We start from the raw sequence: 19,401 nt of genomic DNA, 5'->3' as shown, positions 1-19,401 counted from the left end.
TCTGCATGAGGAAAGATCCAAAAAGGGAGTGGTAGTTTGTTTCTATCCGATGCGGCCCAACTTAAAGGAGCCATACTAGATACAGGAGATACGCCCGCCATCGAAAGCAAGAAGGAAAGGGGAAAGATAATAAAAGGAAAGCCAAGTCTTGATCAGGATCCTCTTATCATTCTTCTTTTATCTTCCATCTCTATTTGGCTCTCCTGTAGCACCGCCTTGGTTCTCTGTTACAATAGTACAATAGTACAACATAACTTTTGCCAATGTTTATACCGACCATGGCAAAGAATGGTCAAGCATCCCCCGTATCTAAACCTCATACGTCACTCGACGGCTCTGTCCAGGCTGTGCAAGCCCGTCCTTTAGGTGGGCCGGACGTCTGGAGCACCTCCGGCACGTCATTGCCAATCAAGGGCCAATCTTCACTGTCAGACGAAGGGCCGCCAACAGACCTTGAGGACCTACCCGGAGAGTTGACCGGACCCGTGTACAGCACTTTCAGCACGTTGAACAGAAGATGGATCATCTGCATGGTCTCCATCTCCAGCTTCATCTCTTTGATGACGGCAAATATATACTTCCCGTCCATCACACCTATAGCCAACGAGCTGGGCGCTTCAATTGGGCTGATGAACTTTACCATCACGGCGTACATGATCATGCAGGCGCTCTCACCCACCATCATCGGAGACTTGGGCGACATGACTGGCAGAAGGCCAGCCTATATCATCACCTTCACCATCTACTTGGTCGCCAACATCGGCCTGGCTCTGCAAAGCAACTACACTGCCCTCTTGGTGCTTCGATGTGTCCAAGGTGCTGGCAGCAGTGGAAGCTTGGCACTGGGCTACGCGGTCGTCGCCGACTTGGCCGTGAGCTCCGAGAGGGGCAAATACATGGGCTTTGTAGGTGCTGGTATTCAAGTTGGACCGTCCATAGGTCCTGCGATAGGGGGAGCTCTTAGCGAGTACCTTGGGTGGCGTTCCATCTTTTGGTTCTGCGCGATAGTCACCATCCTTTGGTTGGTACCCTTTATCCTAGCGGTACCCGAGACGTGCCGCAAGGTGGTTGGCAATGGTTCCATCCCTCCCCAGGAGTGGAACAAAACTGTGATCGACTATATTCAGGCGCGGCGACACCCAATGGATCCTCCAAAGAGCCCCAAGAGGAAGTTCTATTTTCCAAACCCGTTCAAGACGCTTGACGTGGTCATGGAGAAGGACCTCGGGCTTCTCCTCTTACTCAATGCCTGCATCTACGTCATTTTCATCTTGATCCTCGCTACCATGTCGCCGCAGCTGCACCACATATACCACCTGGACGAGTTTCGGGTTGGTCTCTGCTATCTCCCTTATGGTTTTGGCTGCTTCTTTTCGGTCATCGCCCAAGGTTACCTCCTCGATTGGAACTACAGGCGGATCGCCCACAAGGTCGGCATGAAGATCGACATGAAGCGCGGCGACGACCTCACAAATTTCCCCATCGAAAAGGCCAGGATCCAGCTCATCACCCCGGTACTGGGGATAGGAGTCATTTCCACGATCTGCTACGGCTGGATCGTGCAGACAGAACAGCCCCTTGGTTTGGTGTTGTTTTTCGCCTTCCTCATTGGCCTCACCGTCAACGGATCCTTCTCCATGATGAACACGCTGATTGTGGACCTGTACACGGACGCCCCCGCGACAGCTATAGCGGCCAACAACCTGTTCCGCTACACTTTGGGCGCCATCTCCATGTCCTTTATCCAGAAAATGATTCAAACAATTGGCAAGGGCTGGTGTTACACGTTTTGGGCGCTACTAACGGCCTCCCTCATGCCGATTCTTTGGCTCCTTGTGCAGCGGGGGCCACAATGGAGAGAAGAGCGTCGATTGCGGAAGGAGAAAATGGTGCAAAAAGATATTGCACAACAAGACCCAGCGAAGATTGTGGAATGAACTCAAGAGTACATTGGGGATGGGAAGGCCGCCTGCCTATATTTGGATCCTCGAGCATGTCGCCCTGTTGACCAGATCTCGATGTGTATGGCGCAGCCGGCGAGGAACCTCTGCTTTTAATACTGGTGTCGAACGCAGGCAGGGAAAGAAAAGAAAAGTATGTGATTTAACTAAGTTCATATGCCTGTTTACTTGGTCACATACCTTGTTCCTGTATTGAATAAATATAATCAATACCCGATTACTCAACAGCATTTGCTTTCCCTTTTTTTTTTTTTTTTTTTTTTTTTTTTCACCTTGACTTTTGGCTTGAATGCATTGGAGACAGAAACCGGTTGTTGCACAGAATCATACCCCGCAATTACCATACTTGACTTCATCAACATACATAGTATAATACCTTTCAATATTTCCTCGAGGACATTAAAAACTTGACTCAACCGCACCAAACCATAAAACATAATCCAACGACTTACAGCCAAAGAACAAAAACGAGACAAAATCAGCCATGGCAGCAGCAGTTGCAGCAACAGCCCGCTACAAGCTAGTGTTCTTCACGCCACCGGCCGCACTGACACAGTGCAAAACTGCTGTTTTCGCCGCGGGCGCGGGGCGCTTCCCAGGTCCTGGCAACTACACCGAGTGCTGTTGGACCGTCATGGGTACCGGTCAGTTCCGGCCGGGCGATACGGCGAACCCTAACATTGGCAGCGTGGGTCAGCTGGAACAGATCGAGGAGGCGCGGGTCGAGGTGCTCTGCGTCGGCGAGAGTGTTGCAAGAAAGGCCGTGGAAGAGTTGAAGAAGTGAGTGAACTATTGGTTTCTCATTGCAGTTTAGGGGGGGAAACACGACCTGTGAAGGTTTTGCTCGCGTCCAATTTTTGGCTGACTAGAAGAAATCACTTTCCGAACAGAGCCCATCCGTTTGAGGAGCCAGCTTATGAGGTGTACAAGATGGAGGATTTTTGAACACGCAGAGGATGATGCTGCTAGCCAGGCGAATTCGACTTGTAGATGCTGAAAAAGAAATCCTATGACGTAGCTTTTTGCAGGTTTTCAGCCAGGCCCATACCATCTGTAGAGGTGCCATTAAAGACGTTAAGTTCAAGGATCAGGGCTTGAAGCGACGATGTTATGCGGGCGTCAAATAGGATGAATCAAGTCTATTAGAAAACGTCTCTAGAGACCCGCGGCTACCGCGCTCACTCAAGGTCGCAGTAGCCTGTAATTACCACCCTCGACTTCATAATGCAGGTAGTGAATACTCAAGCGGCTCTCTCTGAGCCTCCCAAGCCAGCCAGTCTGATCTCGTCGTCCTGTAATAGATACAAGGTTAGCTTAATTCCTTCGCAAAATATCCAAGCGATATCCCGCCAGCGAACACAGAGAAACTCACGGCAACAGTCCCATCGCATTAACCTTCCACACAGCCAGCCCCAGCGCCGCCATCTGCATCACCACATACGACAGCTTGACCTGCAGCATCTGGGCGCGGTTGGTCTCGGTCTCGAAGCGCTCAAACGCCTGGGCGGTGCCGAGGATGCCGACGATGGGGTTCTTGAACGCCATAAAGACCGTCATGATGGTGAAGATTTGCAGCGAGTTGCCCGACATGTACATCATGAAGAAAGTCATGGGCAGACTCTTTATCGGCGCCAGCGCCACCTCCCACGCCTTCTTCACCTTGAGCGTGTCCATCTCCTCCGGTGTCTGTGTCGTTGCGGGTTTGCTGCCGTCCTTGGCCGCAGCATCGCGTTTCTGCTTTTATTTTTTTTGTTGTTGTTTAAGACAATCGCCGTCTCTCGATTAGCAGGGGCAGTGATGTCTTAGGGGATGACAAGGGCAGACAGATCAGGTGCAGGTTTGCTGGTCTGCTCACCTTGGAGTTGCCGCCCGATTGTGACGGGAAACCCGGGGGGTCAGCAATGTTTCCGCTTTTTGTCCTAGGCGGCACGGGTGACTGTAGCTCGGCCACCCATCTGGGGGGTCCGCTTGGGTTCTTGTCTAATTGCGACATGGTTAAGAGTGTGCTATTAAAGAGACTTCGGTGCTAGGTCGATTAAAATGTTGTCGCCTGTCGCATCTTCAAGTGCGGGCGGATTGGTTGTTGTTACCGTGGTGCCAGCGCTGAGCCTAGCTCTGACAGCGTGCCTATCTTATCGGTACTCCATCCGGGTTAGGGTTATACTCGGCTCCTGCCCCACCTTATCATTGTCTTCCCCTACCCTCAACCTGTGCATAGTATATAGTTCGTGTCGAGAGAAAGCTCAAAAATGAGGTTCGGATATCTATCTTTTAACAAGTCTGGCAGTCTAGCTCGACTGGATCTCTGAGACTCAAAAGCTATGCAGAAAGTGGAATAAGCTATCCGTTGGCAAAGAGACATAAGCATGAGTTCAAACAAAAGTTTATACACAATTATAACCAATCGATCAACAAGCCCTGAGCCACATTATTCTCAGAGCATCAGCAAGTCCCCGTTCCTATTATCTTGGCCCGGTTGCAGCACAGTTTGAGGCATGTACTGGTTGACCACATATCCTCCACCACCCATGTCGACGCCGCCAGTCCCCCCAAATGTATCCCTCTCCTCGACTCTCATGTTGGCCATCGCTTGAGCCCCAACGCCTGCAAAGTATGCGTCGGCATCACTGACTGCCTGGGCTAGGTTCCCACCGCTAGAATCGGGAGCGTTGCCCCGGCTCCCGTCTCTGGGATCAACATTAGCGGGCCTGCCTCCTTGACCGAGCATGCTAAGGCTCTTATTGTTCTCATAGGGACCTGGTGGCGCGAGCGGTCCCGACCCAGGCGGCAGTAGTTGCCGCTGTAATGCAGGCGAGTCAAGCAAGCGTCTCGGGCGCGCCGAGCGGAAGACGGTCTGTACTGGCTTCAAGTAGACAGTAGCTAGCGTGCCAACGTTTAGACACATCTCTTCAAGCGTGACCGGGTCGAGTCGCTCTGATTCTGCCGTAATGGCGGGTTTCTCGCCCATGACAATTTGCTTGGCCATAGCAATATCGGTTGACAGCAGTCTCCAGTACATGTATGCCCGGTCGCGCAAATCCGGGTTATCAGTCTCCTCTGTAGCCCATTTGAGAACCTTGGGGACCAGCTCCTGTCCCTTTGTGGGGCGTTGAATGAAAAGCTTCACCGTTGCCGTCAACAGCGCAAGCTGTACCTCCACGGGCTCATCTGCGAACGAGTATAGGAAATCCTCAAGCAGAGCATCACTGTTCTCGATTCGAGATGCATATTGACCAATGACCCACACCATGGCAGCCTTGGCCTCAGGTTCGTCCAGTGAGTCCAGATGTTCGCACAGAGTGCCAATGATTGACTCGTACTGGTTCGGATACTTGCGGAAGATGTTCCGGATGACCACTGTTGCCTCCTGTACAATGTAAGTTACTTTTGTTGCAACGAGCTCCAACAGCAGATCGATACAACGCGGTGCAGCTGGCTCAATCTTGATGGCTAACTTGCCAATTGCGCGTACTGCCTTCCGCACAAAGTGGACATCAATCTCGGTTGCGTACTCCCGCAGCTCTGTGAGAACCTCGTCAATGTTCCTCTCATTGGCTAGCATGAAAATGAGCTCCAGCTTAGTGACCTTGACGTAAATTGGATCGTTGTACTTGCAAAAGAAGACCCTGATGTCGTTGCGCAAAACCTCGGGACGCCGCTGCAGGATGAGCAGAGCGTTTCTCAGAGCTAGATACTGTACCTCGGGGCCCTTGGCGAGCAATGTGACCAGTGGCGGCGACAGTTTTCTGCAAAGAGCGGATATCTGTTTTTGGTCTGAGATGTAGTTCATGAGATAGAGTATGACCCTGATGCACGTGAGCACAACGGCTGAATTAGAATGGGAGAGCCGAGGGGCTATTCTCTCGGCTAGCAGCAGAGCCTCCCCTGAGTCCTCGGGCAGGTAAGACATCAATGCTTCTAAGATGTATGTTTGGCCCCATCTGCAACGATGTTAGTATCGCCTAATTACGATGCATGAGTGGTGTTTGCGCGCCAAGGTGAATGAACATACTCTGAGCAGTCCGGCAAAATAGCAACCATCTTTGAAGCGTTGCCATAGTCTATCGTAAGCTTGATGGCGTCACTTCGCTCCCAAATATCCATAAGCGACGCAAGAGCACTTGCCACGACGGTCGGGTTGTCGTCACGCAGTAAACCGTTGAGCCGGTCAATGAGGTCTGACTGCTCCACCATCTGCTTGTCGTGGTCGTAAAGCTTTGCAACACAGAATGCTGCCGTCTTCCTGACGTATGGATCTGAATCCTTCAACATTTGCTTGACGATCGGTACCGTCGCCTCGACGAATTCCCGCACATGGATATAAGACATGGTCCGTAACGCTAGAGCCCTGACCAAAGGGTTTGAGTCTCGCATATCCTGAAGTGGTGTTTCTTGTCAGTATTTTTCCAGGAAGTCTGCTGCGCATGCAAGCAGGAAGAATTTACATATTCCAAGACGGGAATGGCCTTTATCGCAATCTCCGGCCGCATCCTGGCGTAGTTGACGAGGAAGAGGAAACACCTGTCGACAGAGCAGCAAACTCATCAGCAACCAACACTGACTTTTACGGTTTGCAGTACCGGCCATTCATGCACCACTTTGTGCCAGAATTACCATCCTCGGTATGTATGTCTGTTCTTTTCCTTACATCTTCTTGATCTCCAGACTCTCTATATGCATGCAGCCTATCACATCTGGAAACAGGGCGACCATGTCATTATTGCTCATGGTCATGTTGGCCACGATCTTCTTCAGCGCAATCTTCTTGGCCGTAAAGTTCTTGTCTTTCTTGCCACCACTGTTCAGCTCGAGACGGAGCTCCGCAACTTTGCCCTGTAGTCCCAGTTGTGAGCGTATGGTCGGCGGCGGCAGGTATGCCATAAACATGATCGACATCGATTGTGGTATGTGGTGGTTTACGGGAGTGGGTGCTTGTGGTGTAATATCTCAGGCAATCCAGGGGAATTGTCGACAGCAAGGCTTGCGTCGGGTGATCGAGGGCTCAGGATTGGACGCAAACTCGACCCTTTTTGACGACAGCTTGGCAGGTGAAGCTATGGAAACACAGAACTGGATGGCGGACATATGCAGCGGACAAGAGCAGGGACTATGTAGTCAGGTTGGATATATGCTTACTCGAGCAAACAGCTTAGAGTCACCTCCCTGAGGGGCCGACATGGTCGCGTGGATGTCTCCGCCAGCGGCGGAGGAGATACAAGTAGGTAGATGTGACGGTGGTGAGCCGTATGCAGCCTAGGTGTGCTGCACAGGGAAATAGGCGACGGCCAGCTGGGGTCGAAGCGAAGCTTTCAAGCGCAGAAAGGATGGCTCGGGTGGGTGGGCGAAATCAGGACGCGCAGGTGGGCCGATCCCGTTGGGTAATCGCAGTGTTGCAACGACGGGTGAGCCAGCCCCTCTCCGCCGAGTATACGTGACGAGCTGCGAGGAGTTGATGCGCAGGTACTGGCGAGGACGTGATGTGCCACTGGACCGAGCTAGGCTTATCCAACCAGAGGCAGGGAGAGCTCCGAAGGCTAGATAGATAGCCAAGGGTATAGTGCCTGTCTGGTCACATGCACCCTCGTTACTAGCGCTCAGAGAGCAATTGATGCGACCGTCAATGGTGGTACACCAAGCAATAGCCAGTCTCGATATCGCAGCTGCTGGAGCCGGAGGTGTGATCCCTGTGTTTAGTAGCTGTTCGTGGGATTCCGTGGTTCGGTTATTCGGATGGTTCGTCGTCGTTGTCGTTGTCGTAGCTGATGGTCGTGTTGTCTGAATTTCCAGCTGTGGAATCGCCTACGGCCACCCAACCATGGAACTTCCGCAATTGCCCCACGATGGGCTCTGGCGCACGGGCCTGTTGACGCACACGAACGTACACGTGCAGCCTGCATGAGTGGTAGGAGAGCCATGTATTCAGGTAGGGTGCGCTATCTAGGCTAACGAGCGTGGCAGCGCTTTTATGGTATGCACAGCGCTGACTAAGCTCATCTGGTCATGTAATGCCAAAATCTATCTACTGCAACACACCCCCCAATTAACTCTGCGTAAATAAACAAAATCAACTATCTACATAACTATATACAGCCTTCACGGCCAATATTTATATATATTTTTTTACGTAAATAAAGGAAATTTATAATGCTGATAAACGGTAGCGGTGCAACGCGCGCCGCAAACGGGTTTTACCAACCTTTAGCGTTTCTTATTGTATTTAACGCAGGCGGTAAACCCTTTTTAATAGCGACGAATCCGTAATATTATACTTTTTATTGTATTAATAGCGACAATAATTTATAATAAAATTGGTAAACGTACGGCGAATATATATTTCGTTCGCTTTTTTAAATCCGAATTTTAATTTTAAATTTTATTTTATATTTAAATACCCAATTCGTAAATAATCGTTTGCGCCTTATAATTTGCGTTTAACGATTTGCGCGCCCGCTAACGTTTATACTAATACCAGCAGCAATAATAATAATAACAAAAATAAATCCCTTTTCGTCTATTTTAACGGGTTAAATTGCGCGTAAACCGCGTTGTGCGCTAAATACCGGTTAAACGCTGGTTAACGGGTATAATATAGTATTTTTTTTTACTCCTATTAATAGGAATCGATTTAATCGCGCCGAAAAACGCGTATAATTGTAAATCCTTATTTACGCTTTAACGAATTTCCGAACGTGCGACCTAATTAACGCGCTCCTTATATATATATAAACGAATTAATACCGCCGAAACGTTGTAATTGCAACGCGCTTTTTAACTTTCCCAACGGGAAATTGAAAACCAACGGGTATAATTTATATTGCAACCGGTTTTTTAATATTAAATTAACGGTAAAATATAAACCTTTTTTACCGTCGCTACCGGCACCGCTTTTGTTTTTACGGTTACCGATACGGCCCCCGCCGCTATCCCCGCCGAAACGGTAATTTCCGAAACGCAAACCGAGGAAATTATTACCGAAATACCAATGGTTGGGGGTCCTACCGACCCTGCGCCCGCCCCCGCCGCTGCTTTTACCGCTACCGAACCCGTCCCCGCGCTTACTTAAACCGCCGTTTTTAAAACCGTTTCCGGGCGTATTAAAGGTGCGCGCGGCGTTAAAAACCCCGTAAATTATTCCTAAACCGTATTTAAAAACGTGGGGTAATATTAACTATATATACAAAAACCGAAAAATATAAAAAAAAAGAGGAAAAAAAAAACCGAAAAGGAGAAAAAGGATAAAAAAAATAACGATAACCGCCCCGTCCGCTCCGTAAATATTTCCCCTATTTTAAAGCGTTTACTTATAAATAGCGTAAATTAACGTGCGTAATATAATCGCGTCGTTTTCGCCCCCGCCGTATACGCCTAAACGATTTTATAAATCGCCCGGTACCATATTTCGGGTGTGCGAAAACGTATTTATCCGGAATTACGACCGGTTTATACGTTAATTAGCCCGGCGTGCGTTCCCGTATTCGGGGAACGCGTTTACCGCGTTATTGGAACTACCGAAATGGGTATATTTGCTTTTTTTTCCCAATTGGGGGATTTTTTAAACGCGCCGCGCGTAATTTGGGCCAAACGTTTTTTATATCGCCGCGTACCCCCGTTAAAAAAATCCAATTCCTTCGGAACGTAATTACGTACCATTTCCGGGATTGGACCGAATCCCAAACGAAGGAATTGGTAGTTTTTTAAACGAAAAATATTCCTGCGTTAAAACCCGTAAAAAAGGTTTTTGGTGTTTTTTTTACGCCGTAAAGCGTAAAGGAGGCGTTATTTCGTGGTATTTAGGTGGGATCGGGGTTAATTATTATAAATGGCGTACCGGCGGTAGTAAATACGATTTTTAATAATTAACCTATTACGGGTATTTATTTTATATTATTTTTTGGCGGCGTTGGCGCCGGCTATTAGGTTTTTTTATGGGTAGGTTTCGGCCCTAAATATTCGTTGTTTTATATATTCGTTACCTTTTATCGTTGTTTTTTTTTTTTTAATAAGTTTAACACGCGTTATTTAATATTATACTTTTTACCGTATTTCCGAACTCCCTTTTAAATTTTGCTAAACGTTATAAAAGTTTAAAAATACCCTAAAATGCTCGAATTTGGGGATTAATAACGATTTGGTAAATCCGTTTGCAAATATAAACTTTATTTCCAGGTAAATAACGTGGAAGTTTTTTTTGGCGTATTCCTGTTTAAATTATATATTTTATATATTTATATGGCGCAGGTTGGTATTAATGCGAAAATTTTTATTAACGATTAAGCGAATCGTTTATTTATTATCGCAATATAAATTCCAGGGTTGGCCTAAATTTAGCTATATTTTTTTAAAAATCCGTTTTAAAATTATAATTTTTTTGGCCGCTTTCGATAATGCGTATAATTTTGCCTTTATTATAAACGTCGTTACCGTGGTTTGTTTTACCGCCCTCCAGTTAATAGCTCCTCCGAATAATATTATCACGTATCCTTTTAAAAACCTCCTCGTATTTAAATCGTCGCCGAAAAATGCGTTATTTGCGAATATAAAATGCTAATTTTGGTCGTTCGCTCCGTATTTAATTCTTAAAAATTTCGTATTATATAAATAAAGTAATATTTTTTTGGTTAAACGTTTATAAAAAGGATTAGGATTGGTAAAAAATTTAAAAAATATTAATACTGCGTGCGCAACGTCCGGTTTAAATATAATTGCGGTATATAAAATAAACCCTACCATTTCCTGGTAAATTTTAACCTCGTTTGGAGTTGCGGTCCTTTTATATTTTGTTATAGGATTTTTTGGTAATAGCGTTAGCGGGTATTTTAAATTTTTTATAAATTTAAAACGCATAGCGATTTTTTCGATATACGAATTGTGCAATAAAATCGCTGTGCGTCGTTTTTTATTTCGCAATACGCGTATCCCAAAAAACCAGGAAAATTGCCCCTCCTGTAATTCGTATTTAACTTTTAGGCCGTCGATAACCGCTTTACCGTTTTTGGCGTGTTTTTCGGTATATAATACGATTATATCGTTTACGAAAAAAATTACGATAACCCTGTTTTGTGTAAATACGCATATATATAATTTATTACCAATTAATTTAAATCCCAAATTTTGTAATATTTTTAAGAGTTTTTCGTACCAAAGTTTGGGTAATTCTTTTATACCGTAAAACGTTTTTCGTAATTTAAACATAATATTTTTTTTCTTAAACCTTTTTAGTGCGGTGCAAAACACCGGTTTATTTATATTAAACGTTGCGTTAAGGAAAACGTTATTTATATCGATTTGGATCGTTTCGAGGTCGAAATGCGCCATTAGGGTTAATGTTAACCTGAAATTGCGTGTTGCCAATATCGCCGCGTAAGTGTTTTTAAACGTATTGGGCGTTTATTAATTATTTTTTACCACAAACCGTATTTTATAGCGCTCGAAATAACCGTTTTTGTCGAATTTATACGTAAATACCTATATAAGCGGTACGGGTTTTGTGGTGCAGTTTAACCGAGGGGTTATTTCCCATATTTTTTTTTTTCGAAATTTATCCACTCCGTTTTCGCTATTTTGAAAAATTGCTTTTTATCCGGGTACGTTATAAGCTTTTTCCAGGTTTTAGGCGCAAGTATAAAATCGTTTTTATGCGGTTTAACCTTTTTATCCGGTTTTTTTTATTATATTACCACCGCGATAATTTCGTGCAATATTTTGTAATTATAATTACCGTTTTCCAACGTATTTTATTAATTAAATAGGAACGTTAATAAAAACGTTAATTATAATTAAAAACCTGGAACGAATATCCGGTTTTCGGTATATATTTGTTTTAAATGGATATTATTATTTCCGTATACCACGTTTTTTCCCCTTGGGATAATCGCGTTTGCAAAATTCGTATTATTGCTATTACCCCCGCGCCCTCCACGGGTTATATTTCCTTTACCGCGTTGGCGTTATCCCCTCGTATTTGTTTCCAAAACTTTTATAATAAGTCGGGGCGTTTTCGAAAAACGTTTAAATTTTGTTGTACGCGTTTAAACGTTAATTTAAAGTGCCGGCGCGGGCGTAATATTTGGGGGTTGTGCGGATATAACGGTAATATTCGTCGGGTTCGGTAATTTAAATTACGGTTCCGGTATATTACCCCCGACGAAAAAACGGTTAAACGTAGGGTATTCCCGCGCCGATTCGTTGTTAATAACGATTAATCCCACCGTTCGGGTATTTTTTACCAATTTCGGCGCACCCGGTTCCTTTACAAAATCCGTGGGCGCACGTAATAAAAATCCGTTACTGTTTGGTGTACGTATACCGAACACGTAATTTTTTCCCGTTTTGGGCGTTATTGCATTATTTTCCAAAATTTTTAAATATATTAATATTATTAACGTATATTTTATTGGTTCGTTAACCATTTATATCCCAGGCGGTTCCGGTTAATTAACCGTTTTACCTGGAATCGGTCCGCCCAAACCTTTAAAAATGTCGTTTTCTGCGATTTGTTCGCGGAAATGCATATTGCGGTGCTCCGTAAATATTTCCGCGCTCCGTTTTTATGGTATTGGTACGTTATTTAACCTTTAATTAAAAATAGGAACGCCTAAATTAGGTACGAATAATGGTTTATTCCGTAATAAACCCAAACGTTCGATTATTCCGTCCCCCAAAAATTCCAATATTAGTTCGTAAATCCGGTTTATTAAAAATTCGTATTCGTTATTAAATTTACCGGTTTTTATCCTTTCCTTTTTTAATTCCTGGTAAAAACGTATTTCGTCGAATCGGACGTTGCGTGAAATAATAATTTTGTCGAAAAAGGGCACCCAAATATGGTATATTTTAAAGGATTTATATTTAACCAAATATCCCACGTGCGTTTTAGGGTTCGTTTTAAATATTATTTTATTTTTTAATTTCGTTTTTACCGGGTTTAATATATAGGTTTTACACCCGTATACGTACGTATTAAACCAATTTGGGCGCAGGTTTTTATTTAATGCAATAAATAATGCAAATATATATTATTTAAAAAACCCCTTAAACCATATTAATAGGATTTCGTTTGGGCTAAAACTTTTCCGGTTTATTAATGGATTTATATTAATGAAATAACCTGCGGTTATAATTATTTTTGGCCAAATGGAGGTAGGTAAATTAGCTGCCAAGCGCATTTTGAGCGCGCGTACAATTACCTCCTATCCCGAACGTTTTATTTGGCCGTTCGGTTTATATATATTAAAAGGAGGCGTTTCTATTTTAATCCCAAATTTTTTGCAATGTTTTTGGTAAAAAATATATCCCGTGTACGTTATTAAAATAGGTTCGTTATCGTGGAAAAACTTCGTAATTTGTAGGCCGTATTAGCGCGTTACCTACTGTTCGAAACCGAATATCGTTAATACGAGCTTTGCCTTCGTTTTTCCGGTAAACGGAATGGTCGTTAAACGCCCCGAATATTCGTTTTTTAATAATAACAAATACCGCATACCAGTACCTAATTTTTTAAAATGGAAAAAATTTAGGTATATTATATAGTAAAATTTATATGGTTCGCTTTTTAAACGTTTCGATATTATTGTTTTATTATATGTTTAAACGCACGTTTCGCACTCCAATATTTTTAATCCCTTAATTTTTACACCTTTAACCCGGTGGACCAACGCTTTAAGCGTTTCCGGACCCAAATGGCCGGCTTTCCAATACCAAATTAACGAATTATTTTTTTTTTCGTCGTATATTCCCGTGGAACTTTTTTGTGGAATCCTAATAAATTTTATTTAACCGTTTATAACCGTTAAAGAAATAATATTTGCAAAAAATATTTGTACGGCAGGGGTAACGCGCAAATAATAAATAAATTTATATTGTAGGAAAATTACGTTATTACGTCGTTGCAAACCGCACAATACCAAATTATCCTTTATATTCCCCAAACGCAAAATGTAATCCCAGCCGTTATACCACACGTTTTTATCCTTTAAACGCGTTTTTAATACGATATTAACGTAAAAATTGGGCACGTACGTTACGTTAACGAATTTTAACGTTCGTCCTCCGTTTAATATATTTTATATAATGCGCGTACCAAACGCGGTAATTTTAAATTGTTAAATACCGCATATAACGAATTGCGGATCCGTATTTGTAAATTTACGGATAAAACCCGGGTCCAGGCGTTTTTTGGCGTTTACCAAATATATAAAACAGCAATTATCGAATAAAATATTATTGTAATATAAATTGTGGGAAATATTTATGGACGTAAATGCGTTGGCTCCTTTATCGTAACGTATTTAAAAACATATAAAATCGTTTGGTTCGGTAAAAATGGTTAGGTAAACCGCCGAAATAATGGGCGGCCCCCCCTATCTTTTAAATTGCGGTGCTTTTTTCGTCCTTCCGCTCGTAATAAATCCTAATTCGGTAATTACATTTTTTTAAATTAGTAATTCGCGGATAAAGGACTAACGGTCCTTTTTAAATTCGGCGCAAATTTTTTTGCGATTTTCGGCTAAATAGGGGCCACGTATACGGATTTTGGGGTTCCTTCCTATTACCGCGTATACCAATTTTTCGTATAAATTTGGTAACCAAAAATAATTGTAATTATAAAAATATTTATTCCGTATATTTTCCTTATTTTCACCCCTATTAGGAGCGTAATTTAAATTTTTATTTTGCTTTTTAACGGATCCGCCAAATATTGTATAAAATTTAGCGAAATTGCGGCCACCCTTTATTAAAAGGTCGGTGGTATCGTCGTAAAACGCGTTTTTAAACCATTTGAAAACATATTTAAAAATAATCGTATAATCCGGTTTATTTAATTCGTTCCGAACGTTTATGGCCCAAAAGGGTTGGAAACGTCCTCCTGTTTCGATAAAATTTTTAATCGCTAAATCCCCTTTAAAATTGGTTATTTTGTAATTCCGGGCCTCCTCGTAGGTTAAATCGTAAATTTTAAACCAATTTGTTTTATTATTTATTGTGCGAATTAAAACCAGGGCTGTTTTATAATTTTTAATAATTTATTTTTTAACGTGCGTTAAAAAGGGTGCGAATTTTTCCTAAAACGCTTTAATTATCCCTTTAAACGTGTTCCAACCGTTGCGTTAAACGGTTAAAAACGCCGTATTAAAATACGTTAAATTTATATTTTTTGTAACCCATTGCAGGAAAATATTAATTTTTCGGAATTATTCGTTTATATAATTTTTTTATAATTTTTACGTTTCGCGTATTTTATTTACCGCGCGTTTTATTTCGGAAAGCGTAAGGTTATTAGGTATAACAAATTCCTTTAAACCTTTAAAAACAAGTTTATTTGTATTTGTAAACGATTTGGCGATTTGGTTTATTTTACGTTTAATTTTAAACGGGTTTAAATCCCAAATTTGTAAATTTATATAATAATCGTCGAATCGGGAGCGTTTAAACGATTTTGTAACGTTTTCGGTAAATTTTTCAAATATTAGGAGTTTTTCGTCAATTTGTTGGTTTGGATCGACCAATTTCCAAATACGTAATATTTCGGCATTTTAACGGTACGTTTTAAACCATTTAGGCCATTGGGCGCGTAAATTAAACGCTGCTGGCGATTTTTGGAGTTTTTCGGTCGTAAATATGGTGTGCGGTACGGAAAGAAAAAAATAGAATAAACGTTATTCGTATTAATATATAATTGCAATTTGCGTAAAGTAGAGATTTTATAGTTTACAGCTGTACCGGGTTTATAACTAACGCACACGAACGTACACGTGCAGCCTGCATAAGTGGTAGGAGAGCTATATATTCAGGTAGGGTGCGCTATCTAGGCTAACGAGCGTGGCAGCGCTTTTATGGTGTGCACAGCGCTGACTAAGCTCATCTGGTCATGTGATGCCAAGATCTATCTACTGCAACACCTGTAGTTCAGACGGTCATTTCGGGTTGGGGTTCGACGCAAGGATATTTGCTCGAGCGCTTGAGATTGACAAGTTGATTATCAAATTTGTCACAACATACTTGCCCAGACCTCGACTGACTGGTTTATAGAAAGGTTTGCCGTTGAAATATTCTTGCGGTCAGAAATCCAGCTGTCTAGACTACTGGATAAGCTCATAAGGAAACCACGACATGGCAGATACGGAAATGTTGCTACTAAATATTACATTTTACTGAAAATGGGTATTACATGGTATGTAACATTCTCCGATTTCTCGCATCTCAGGAGCCAGGTAACCCTTATCCCCTTTGTCCTCCGGCTGTTCCCGAGAGTAATTCGACTCAAGACAAAAAGGAAGAACGTCAAACACAGGTGTCAGAAAATCTCGAAGATGGGTTGACAAAATACTCCTTTCGGAAGAACAGAACAAGATCGTAGCTGCGTCAGCCTGGACTAGTCATTCACCATTCCTGGTAAACAATTCCCACTATATCATCCTCCGGAGTGGATAGTATTCCATCTACCAGGCTCGGAGATATCTCCGCTGCGAGCTGTGCCCCTTACAGCGTTATGACAGTCCAAGTCAGTCCAAAAGCGGCGCCCAGGATCGTAACAACAGGCTTGACCCGCCCGGCGACGTTAGTCGTGGGAGCAAGTGGAACTTCGGCAGTTGGACGAGGCACCATAACAGTGGTAGTGATGGTGGTGACTGTGGTCGTTGCTATGACGGTCGAAGTCCAACCTGTCAAGGACTCGAAGATTTGCGCCGCAGGAATATTTCCCATGGTAATGACGGGACTGCCTGTCTTCATGCTGACCTCGGCAACATTTGTTTCGGCTGAAGCAAGGTAAGAGACGCTTTCTTTGCCATCGATCGTCAATTGGGCAGCACTTTGCTCTGCAAAGGCCTGGCTGCATATGATAAGAGCCAGCAGTGCTCTCGAAAAGGATGAATTGATGATTGCCTTCATTATGGAAGATTCTTACTCAGGTCTTTAACTCTCGAATAGTGCCCCTGGATAGTATGGGATGGATTAATGATCCGAACACAGGCAAGAAGCAGGGGACCTGTTTCTTAATGGAAATCATCTTTCATTATGGTGTAACCGAAGGTGACTGTGGGACATTTTGTGTATCTTCAACAAAGCCCCTGAATTTATCCTGAACGAAACACTCAAGGCAAGGATCCGGATTCTAACGGCTTGCGTCCCTTCCCTGTGCCACGTAAGAGCCCCGTAGCACATATGAGCACAAGTTCATCGGCAAAGCCCATCAGCTAATTGCAAAATACTGTGTTCTTTTGGTCTCGAACAAGTTTTATGGCGACTTGCCCGTACACACACTCCATTCGGCAACACCAAGGCTTGATTCCGTGGTACGGCCTCTGTGGCCACTCGTCAATTACGGGACTTATATGACCTTTTGATCAAATTGCGACCGGGTAGTTAAGCAACCTCTCTGACAGCTGTTTGCAGAAAAAGGTGGACGTGTGTCCTCTTGTGATGTATGGGGAAAGGTAGATCCCCGGGGTTTACAGTTGCAGCCATGTGATAAAACGAAGGCCAAATGCGAAGAGAATAGCGAAAGGAATAAGAAATGTCGGATAAAGTTCACTATAATTATCGCATGCCAAAATGACAACTGCATTCGCAGTAATAGAGAAAACAAGTGTTTGAGCATCCCCCAATAGTTGACTGCAAACAATGAAGTTCACCTTTCCAGTCGATGCTCCATTGTAGACATTTCGGATATTGGTTGAACAAACCTAGATTAAGAAGAAAAAGATGAGAAGATTGTTGCAGAATCTACTTGGAGAGAATGTAACAAAGATACAAGCCAGAAACAAAACGAAGCAAAAGAGCCTAGTCCAGAAAGATAAAGAAAGAAATATAAAATACCAGAGCTTCCATGGATAAGTGCTTCTCAACTACGTAACTAAAGTTTTTTTTTTTTTTTTTTAAGTTTTCTTTTTCTTTTTCTAGAAAGATTCCAACTTGAGCATGCAGTCCATAAAACAAACAAGCAAAGGAAAACGAGATAGAAAGAAAGAAAGAAATAAACAAATCTCGGTAGCACTTTTAGGTAGGTATCTAGGTAAAGAATTGTCAGATAGGCGTTTCAAATGTGGATGTTCACACCATAAGGCATCGTGGCCGCCATGAGTCCACCGCATCACTGAGTATGGTCCGCAACTTCGCCTGTACCTCGTATATGGAGCTTTTGTTCAATTGTGATAGGATAGTGTGGACGCCGCCAGTTGGGGTCGGAGTCGGTGGCGCCAAGCCAGATATATTGCGGCTTGGAGGCCACCCCGCCCGCTGGCAGTCTGGGCGTGCCATGGATTTGCGTACCCAAAGTATCGTTTCGTAGCTGTCAAATACTCAATAAGGACTAAGGAGAACATTCGGAGGAGATCGAAGCAGTAATATTTTTACAGGTGGGATATGACTTGACTCTTCTTGACCCAAGGTTATGACATAATAAATTATGCTCTGCGGTAAATGATTTTTGATCCTTGTGCACATAAGAGAGAATGGCTGCAAGGAAAACATCCAATTTTGGCTTTGATCTGCGATGGGAATGGAAAGGACGGCAAAAGCAAGGCCAATAGCACAATTAAAGGTACAGTATCAGAAAGTCGCCTGCCCCACCGTTTTGTCCGTTTGAATGTCTAGACTAGTGTATTTTACTAGGTACGTTATGTACCTCAAGGTAGTTAAGGTAGGTGCATGTATTACGTCTCCGGCTGTCAGACATTGACCGTGTCCAGATATCACCACCAACCCTTGCGGTTAGTATTAGAAGGCTGTCTGCCTAGGTAAATTGGGTACTGTGCATATGTTACCTTGGCACCGAGGATAAGAAGAAGGTACGTAGATGCGTCTAGTTCCACGCATACTGCGAAGATAGACAGAACCCAAAAAAGTTATTTACTCTGTGGGACATCAAGGCCAAATGTTGGTTGTTTAGTAATAGAGGGATTGTAAAATATTTTAGCTGTTTTGTTTGTTGGCTGGTGACGATTGTGCCCGTAATCCGTCTTCAACGGCCAGGGAGGTGAATTTTCCATTCCCGCTAGGTCAAGTACCCAAGGTACCTACATACCTTATAAGACTGGGCAGATACCTGCACCCAAATAGCTTTGATCAAGGCACCACGTAAGCTGAGGATACCCGTCATCATCATCGGTAGCAACTATCTACCCAATTCTAAATGCTCGGTGCCTTTCGAACGGTTAGCTACTAGTGTAGTAGGTACATACGGTATGTCGGTCAACCCAGTATGAGTTCCCCACTCCCAGGAGAGAAGGGAAACCCAAGTAGAGCAAAGACAAGGAGGTACTTTCTTTCAGCCAGGGCAGTCAGCCCAGCCCAGCCCCCGTCACACTTTACCCCGGCTTATCCCTGTTTCCAGCATGTACCCGCCCCCCAACTCCGCAAAAACGAATAACTCTGATGGACTTTACTGTCCTGACTTTCTTTTTAGATGCGCTGCCCATTTCTCCGAAACTCATTAGCGCAT

The 19,401-nt window shown here is 43.6% G+C and overlaps 5 protein-coding genes across 5 annotated transcripts; 2 read left to right on the top strand and 3 right to left on the bottom strand.

The window, feature by feature from the left end:
* Nucleotides 1-278: 278 nt before the first annotated feature.
* Nucleotides 279-1,937, top strand: PpBr36_04639 (uncharacterized protein; the record flags this gene model as incomplete). Its single annotated transcript, XM_029891798.1, has 1 exon — nt 279-1,937. One exon carries the CDS (start codon nt 279-281, stop codon nt 1,935-1,937), a length of 1,659 nt encoding a protein of 552 aa, XP_029749674.1.
* A 508-nt stretch (nt 1,938-2,445) lies between these two features.
* Nucleotides 2,446-2,906, top strand: PpBr36_04638 (uncharacterized protein; the record flags this gene model as incomplete). Its single annotated transcript, XM_029891797.1, has 2 exons — nt 2,446-2,741; nt 2,852-2,906. The coding sequence occupies 2 exons, from the start codon at nt 2,446-2,448 to the stop codon at nt 2,904-2,906; spliced, it is 351 nt and encodes a 116-aa protein (XP_029749675.1).
* Nucleotides 2,907-3,180: 274 nt separating this feature from the next.
* On the bottom strand, nt 3,181-3,954 carry PpBr36_04637 (uncharacterized protein; the record flags this gene model as incomplete). Its single annotated transcript, XM_029891796.1, has 3 exons — nt 3,181-3,253; nt 3,334-3,698; nt 3,817-3,954. The coding sequence occupies 3 exons, from the start codon at nt 3,952-3,954 to the stop codon at nt 3,181-3,183; spliced, it is 576 nt and encodes a 191-aa protein (XP_029749678.1).
* Nucleotides 3,955-4,395: 441 nt separating this feature from the next.
* PpBr36_04636 (uncharacterized protein) lies at nt 4,396-6,857 on the bottom strand (the record flags this gene model as incomplete). The annotated part of the gene is made up of 4 exons (XM_029891795.1): nt 4,396-5,902; nt 5,974-6,338; nt 6,407-6,482; nt 6,610-6,857. 4 exons carry the CDS (start codon nt 6,855-6,857, stop codon nt 4,396-4,398), a joined length of 2,196 nt encoding a protein of 731 aa, XP_029749679.1.
* A 9,582-nt stretch (nt 6,858-16,439) lies between these two features.
* PpBr36_04635 (uncharacterized protein) lies at nt 16,440-16,850 on the bottom strand (the record flags this gene model as incomplete). The annotated part of the gene is made up of 1 exon (XM_029891794.1): nt 16,440-16,850. The coding sequence occupies one exon, from the start codon at nt 16,848-16,850 to the stop codon at nt 16,440-16,442; it is 411 nt and encodes a 136-aa protein (XP_029749676.1).
* Nucleotides 16,851-19,401: the final 2,551 nt, after the last annotated feature.

This window comes from Pyricularia pennisetigena, chromosome 6 (assembly GCF_004337985.1).
Source record: "Pyricularia pennisetigena strain Br36 chromosome 6, whole genome shotgun sequence".
Classification (NCBI taxonomy): Eukaryota; Fungi; Ascomycota; class Sordariomycetes; order Magnaporthales; family Pyriculariaceae; genus Pyricularia; species Pyricularia pennisetigena.
The sequence above is the reverse complement of the archived record's forward strand: the minus strand, read 5'-3'. Positions and strand labels throughout refer to the sequence as shown.